The following is a 6,777-nucleotide window of genomic DNA, read 5'->3' as shown; positions in this document are numbered from 1 at the left end:
ATGATCAGGATAACTGTGTACTCTCACAAACTCTACACAGTTATCCTGATTATACGGTTGTGCTTGGGGTGAAATGTGTATCTCTGACAAACACACACATTTCACCTAAACAGAACCATATGATCAGGATAACTGTGTGTTCTGACAAACTCATACACATTTCACCCAAACACAACCGTATGATGAGGATGATAACTGTGAGCTCTGACAAACTCATACACATTTCACCCAAACACAACCGTATGAGGAGGATAACTGTGTACTCTGACAAACTCATACACATTTCACCCAAACACAACCGTATGATGATGATGATGATAACTGTGTTCTCTGACAAACTCATACACATTTCACCCAAACACAACCGTATGATCAGGATAACTGTACTCTGACATTAACCTCGACAAATAAACGTTATATCTGTTTATTTGATCTTTAAATTAATAGGAAGTACAGGGTTAGTTCATGCGATAGAAACTCAAAGGCTAATAAGGAACACTCCCACAATCCTATTGGTGAATAGAAATACGCTGCACAAGCACATTTGTTTATTTTTTTGGACAATCAGTTATAAAAAAAAGTTTTAAAAAAGCCCCACCTTTTTTTTGGATAAAACAAAGTCGAAATGACTTTAATATACCTGTAAATTCACTCACTATATTAGCATCTGTCTCCTCTCTATGTGAAACTCCTTCTTAAGCTTTCTACGTTTATAATTCAAACTGCCCTACATCATTCATAATTATTCTATAGATTCTCTACCTAACTGTTACATGTAAACATTTTTGCAGCTCTTCCCTTAGCAGCAGTTGCATTTGTGATGTCACCTCGTAACTCAAGGCCCTATCACATGATTGGTACGTGAGCCTATAACACAGGCTGATCCGACCCACCTGGGAGTCTTCAAATCTGTCCTTCAGCTGTATATTTGTAACTGTGCCCTTAGAAACCCTCAATGCCAAACTGTGAAACTCTAGTTCATCAAATTCTTCATCTTCTCCCACCCAGAAGCTGACATCATGGGTATAACATGGTGGGTAGAGAGAGATGGTTTGAAACAACTTGAGTTGGCGTTTGTCGTACTGTTGTATGAATCGCTCATCCAGTGTCCACAACATTTGCCAGTCTGGGATGTTTAGAAGACACATTGACATTAAGTCAAGGTTGAGAGTCATAAAAATAAGACCAAAGTTGATGTCTATTTGCTGAGGCTCAATCTTATTTATGGACCCTACAACTTGATTACTAAACGCTGTTGAGATGATAATGGTGTACTGGTCATCAGTAGGGTCCTGGTGAAAAGATAATTTAGAATTCATTGCATTAACCTTCTGGTTCATTTCTTTGTCCAAAATAGCTTGTTCATAAATAAACATAAGAGATTCCACAGCTTTTGTTACAGTATCCATAATTAGCTGAAGTTTTGTTGTTATTACATTACTCTGATAACCCCATAGTATTAGGGTCTCGTGGTACACTGGCATGGTACTCCTCGAAACTAAGCACTTCCGGAAAACAGGACCACTCAAAGTATATAAAGAACTTGGTACAAAGTCTGGCCCATGAATGATTTCATCAAGGAGGTATGTTAGTGAAGGACGTAAATAATGTGTCACGGAGCTCTGCCCTGTGCAGTCTTCATGAATACCATGGTGCGTCTTTATCTTGCAATTGTAAAGATAACATCTCTGCATTGGTTCTTCAGGGCAAGACGTTCTAGAAGATGCTTCATCCTTGTTACTCCTGACATAGTACAGACAGGCTGAGGGTACCGAACACCAGGGAATGGCTGTGCCACAGCTGGTCCTACACACAAGAGGGAACGTATCTTCTAGTCTGATCACTGGCACACTCTCTCCAACAAAGGCAAGGAGCTCTTCATTCAGAATCCTGGCAGGATGGCACACATCTCTTGCCAACCACCTGGTGTTGGAGAACAAAAGTAATGCATTAGTTTTACGTATTAGGGATCATAACTTATAGCATTAAGCAGAGATGGGCACATTTTTGTCAAAACATTTCCAGGAATGGGAGAGGAACAGACGAAGCCACAGGCAGCAGCATGTTATAGAATAATTGTTTTTACAGATAGTAAGGATTACACTCTAAGGTGAGACCTTATCTGTAAAGCTCTACTCAAATGATCACAAATTTACTGTAATAAAATATATTAAAGTGAATGTTAAGTTTGATGAATCAGTGCCTGGTTTTAAAAAACCCTATTAAAAACAGAGGCACTTTTATTCATCAAACTTTACATCTCACTCGTTTCGTTAAACTACTTACCTTTTAATCTTGAAAGCCGTTCCAGTGCTTCCCCCTTTTGGCTGCTCTTCACTTCATATGTCAGCAATGACGAATACGGCATCCTCCAATCACGGCTTCCCCCCAGGGGAATAATTACCTGAGGCAACGCCATGATTGGAGGAAGCCGTATTTGTCATATGAAGAGGCACGCAACGGGCAGGGGAAGCGCTGGAGCGGCTTTAAAGATTAAAAGGTAAATATTTTAACAAAACGAGTGAAATGTAAAGTTTAATGAATGAAAGTGCCCCTGTTTTTAATAGCATTTTTAAAAACTGGGCACTGATTCATCAAACTTGACATTCACTTTAAGTAAACATGGTTACTCTGTCTACAATTTAATTTTAGAGAGAACAAAACCTTTTTTTTTTATTAACTTCATCAAAGAAGAAAATCCATTAAACAACTATTTGCAAACGTACTAGAGACGTTCATTTGTACCTATGTATATAACCGTCAGTCTCTTCGGGGATCAAGAAGGAAGGTTCTGTCTCAGTCAGTGCATAGATGGCCTTCAATGGTGTCAGAGTTTCTAATGGCAAACTCCTTGTGAAGATATGGTTCAACGCACCTTCTGTGAAGAACGCCTTTTGCTGGCTTCTGGTGAAAAACAAAAAAAGACCAGCACCTACTAAATAAATATATTTCTTAGACAGACCAGAAAGTATCTCTGTAATATGTAAAATGCACTTTGTTTGTAAGCCTATAAGTGGACAATGGTCATCAGATGGTATAGATTTGTCCATCTATTGTCCATATGCCGTGTTTAGGGGCCACACCACCAATCCTTAGTGTGTTTTTTCCCAGCAAACAAATCATAACCCCCTGTATGGAACTACATTCTGGTAACAGTGCAGTTATAACAAGAAGTTAGCTTTTTATTTCTAAACGTTTGACCAGCTTCTTCGAAATATAGTGGAGAAAATATCTTGAGATACTGTTTGGCTCGGACACCCCACTCCGTGCAGATAACCAAGCGAGCAGCAAATAACGGTCCTTGTGTTACACACATGAAAACGGTTGGTTTATAGAGAATAAATGGAAATGCAGCGTTCTTATCATACCACAACAGAATCTATTGACTCGCTTTATAAACTTCTTGCAACGTCAGGCTCATACAGAAGCGAGTACAGATGGTCTCTCTGCGAGGTAATGTTGTATACGGAGCCCAATAACAGCTGGAGTATATTACAAATAACACGCTAGGTTATTCTCGCCACTGAAAAAGCTCAGTGAGGTTTGGTATAAATAATATAAACACTGGTTTATAATATTGTTTTAACTCCCTTTCTAACTATGTATTTAAAGGTTTAGAAAGGTCAAACTGCATATCCGTTTTAAAAAGAAACATTTTGCAATTGTATTATTACTGTGTTTTAGCAAGATACGCACATATGCTGAGGGTCTGTATACAAGTCACTGCAAACTCTCTGAGCAGGTGCAGTGTTTGTATACTGGTGCACGGCTCTCACAGGATATGTGCATATGCCGCAGAAAAATAGTAACAACTTTTACTAGAAGCATTTTTGCTAAAATGTTTTTGTTTAAAATTGAAATGCACCCATGCACATTGCTTCCTATCCCTTTAAAGGGATAATTTACCCAAAATGTTCTCCCCTTTAATTTATTTCCAATGATCCATTTTACCTGCTGGAGTGTATTAAATTGTTTACAAATAGTTCTATTTCCTTTATATTGGCATTTGAAATAGCTAATTTAGCCTGCGGTATCCCCACCTATACCAAAAGTTTCTATACTTAAGACCAGGATATTGACAGGTTATGTAAACACAGCCAGCAGAAGAAATGACACTCCCAGTGGGGTGTAGAAGAGATAATTAATAAAATATTTTCCATTCTTCTCTCTATGTATTGAGCTTTGGTTTACAAACAAATAAAGATAAGGAAGCAAGTGTGTGTACACAAATTGATAACATAATGAGATATGATATAACCTGAAGCTCAACGCATTGTAATAGGCTGTGGTTTCAAAGCACAAAACCAGCTATTTCATATACACAAATAAACCTGAAAATGCAATCTCATACATTTTATACTCTGCAGCCGGTATAACAAGTCATTGGAAATACATTAAAGGAAAAGCTATTTTACAGTATACGGCTCCTTTAACCCCTGCTCAAGGGTTAAACATATTCATGCAGTAACGCATTACTGCAGTGCATTGCTGCTCTTGATAAGGAAGCTGCTAGTGAGCCATATGTACGTATGCTCCAATGACTTAGCAGTGATTAAACGTATCTTGTGAGAAGGTAGTGTGCTCTAATGACTTAGCAGTGATTAAACGTATCTTGTGAGAAGGTAGTGAGCTCTAATGACTTAGCAGTGATTAAACGTATCTTGTGAGAAGGTAGTGAGCTCTAATGACTTAGCAGTGATTAAACGTATCTTGTGAGAGGGTAGTGTGCTCTAATGACTTAGCAGTGATTAAACGTATCTTGTGAGAAGGTAGTGTGCGCTAATGACTTAGCAGTGATTAAACGTATCTTGTGAGAAGGTAGTGTGCTCTAATGACTTAGCAGTGATTAAACGTATCTTGTGAGAAGGTAGTGTGCGCTAATGACTTAGCAGTGATTAAACGTATCTTGTGAGAAGGTAGTGTGCTCTAATGACTTAGCAGTGATTAAACGTATCTTGTGAGAAGGTAGTGTGCGCTAATGACTTAGCAGTGATTAAACGTATCTTGTGAGAAGGTAGTGTGCTCTAATGACTTAGCAGTGATTAAACGTATCTTGTGAGAAGGTAGTGTGCTCTAATGACTTAGCAGTGATTAAACGTATCTTGTGAGAAGGTAGTGTGCGCTAATGACTTAGCAGTGATTAAACGTATCTTGTGAGAAGGTAGTGAGCTCTAATGACTTAGCAGTGATTAAACGTATCTTGTGAGAAGGTAGTGTGCTCTAATGACTTAGCAGTGATTAAACGTATCTTGTGAGAAGGTAGTGTGCTCTAATGACTTAGCAGTGATTAAACGTATCTTGTGAGAAGGTAGTGTGCTCTAATGACTTAGCAGTGATTAAACGTATCTTGTGAGAAGGTAGTGTGCGCTAATGACTTAGCAGTGATTAAACGTATCTTGTGAGAAGGTAGTGTGCGCTAATGACTTAGCAGTGATTAAACGTATCTTGTGAGAAGGTAGTGTGCGCTAATGACTTAGCAGTGATTAAACGTATCTTGTGAGAAGGTAGTGTGCTCTAATGACTTAGCAGTGATTAAACGTATCTTGTGAGAAGGTAGTGTGCGCTAATGACTTAGCAGTGATTAAACGTATCTTGTGAGAAGGTAGTGTGCTCTAATGACTTAGCAGTGATTAAACGTATCTTGTGAGAAGGTAGTGAGCTCTAATGACTTAGCAGTGATTAAACGTATCTTGTGAGAAGGTAGTGTGCGCTAATGACTTAGCAGTGATTAAACATATCTTGTGAGAAGGTAGTGTGCGCTAATGACTTAGCAGTGATTAAACGTATCTTGTGAGAAGGTAGTGTGCGCTAATGACTTAGCAGTGATTAAACGTATCTTGTGAGAAGGTAGTGTGCTCTAATGACTTAGCAGTGATTAAACGTATCTTGTGAGAAGGTAGTGTGCTCTAATGACTTAGCAGTGATTAAACGTATCTTGTGAGAAGGTAGTGTGCGCTAATGACTTAGCAGTGATTAAACGTATCTTGTGAGAAGGTAGTGAGCTCTAATGACTTAGCAGTGATTAAACGTATCTTGTGAGAAGGTAGTGTGCGCTAATGACTTAGCAGTGATTAAACGTATCTTGTGAGAAGGTAGTGTGCGCTAATGACTTAGCAGTGATTAAACGTATCTTGTGAGAAGGTAGTGTGCGCTAATGACTTAGCAGTGATTAAACGTATCTTGTGAGAAGGTAGTGTGCGCTAATGACTTAGCAGTGATTAAACGTATCTTGTGAGAAGGTAGTGTGCGCTAATGACTTAGCAGTGATTAAACGTATCTTGTGAGAAGGTAGTGTGCGCTAATGACTTAGCAGTGATTAAACGTATCTTGTGAGAAGGTAGTGTGCTCTAATGACTTAGCAGTGATTAAACGTATCTTGTGAGAGGGTAGTGTGCTCTAATGACTTAGCAGTGATTAAACGTATCTTGTGAGAAGGTAGTGTGCTCTAATGACTTAGCAGTGATTAAACGTATCTTGTGAGAAGGTAGTGTGCGCTAATGACTTAGCAGTGATTAAACGTATCTTGTGAGAAGGTAGTGAGCTCTAATGACTTAGCAGTGATTAAACGTATCTTGTGAGAAGGTAGTGAGCTCTAATGACTTAGCAGTGATTAAACGTATCTTGTGAGAAGGTAGTGTGCTCTAATGACTTAGCAGTGATTAAACGTATCTTGTGAGAAGGTAGTGTGCTCTAATGACTTAGCAGTGATTAAACGTATCTTGTGAGAGGGTAGTGTGCTCTAATGACTTAGCAGTGATTAAACGTATCTTGTGAGAA

General features: G+C 38.7%; 1 protein-coding gene across 2 annotated transcripts in view; it reads right to left on the bottom strand.

The window, feature by feature from the left end:
• Window positions 1–408: 408 nt before the first annotated feature.
• The window catches only part of FDXACB1 (ferredoxin-fold anticodon binding domain containing 1), a 51,315-nt gene continuing 44,946 nt past the window's right edge, over window positions 409–6,777 (bottom strand). For both annotated transcript variants that reach the window (XM_053690410.1, XM_053690411.1), the window contains exons 5-6: window positions 2,746–2,904; window positions 409–1,923 (exon numbers count right to left, since the gene is read on the bottom strand). In XM_053690410.1, the coding sequence (XP_053546385.1) occupies window positions 759–1,923; window positions 2,746–2,904 (1,324 nt within the window). In that variant the 3' untranslated portion in view covers window positions 409–758. The remainder of the gene's footprint in view (window positions 1,924–2,745; window positions 2,905–6,777) is intronic.

The sequence above is a fragment of the Bombina bombina genome, chromosome 8 (assembly GCF_027579735.1).
Source record: "Bombina bombina isolate aBomBom1 chromosome 8, aBomBom1.pri, whole genome shotgun sequence".
NCBI lineage: Eukaryota > Metazoa > Chordata > Amphibia > Anura > Bombinatoridae > Bombina > Bombina bombina.
Note: the sequence above shows the minus strand (reverse complement) of the source record. Positions and strands in the feature narration are given on the sequence as shown.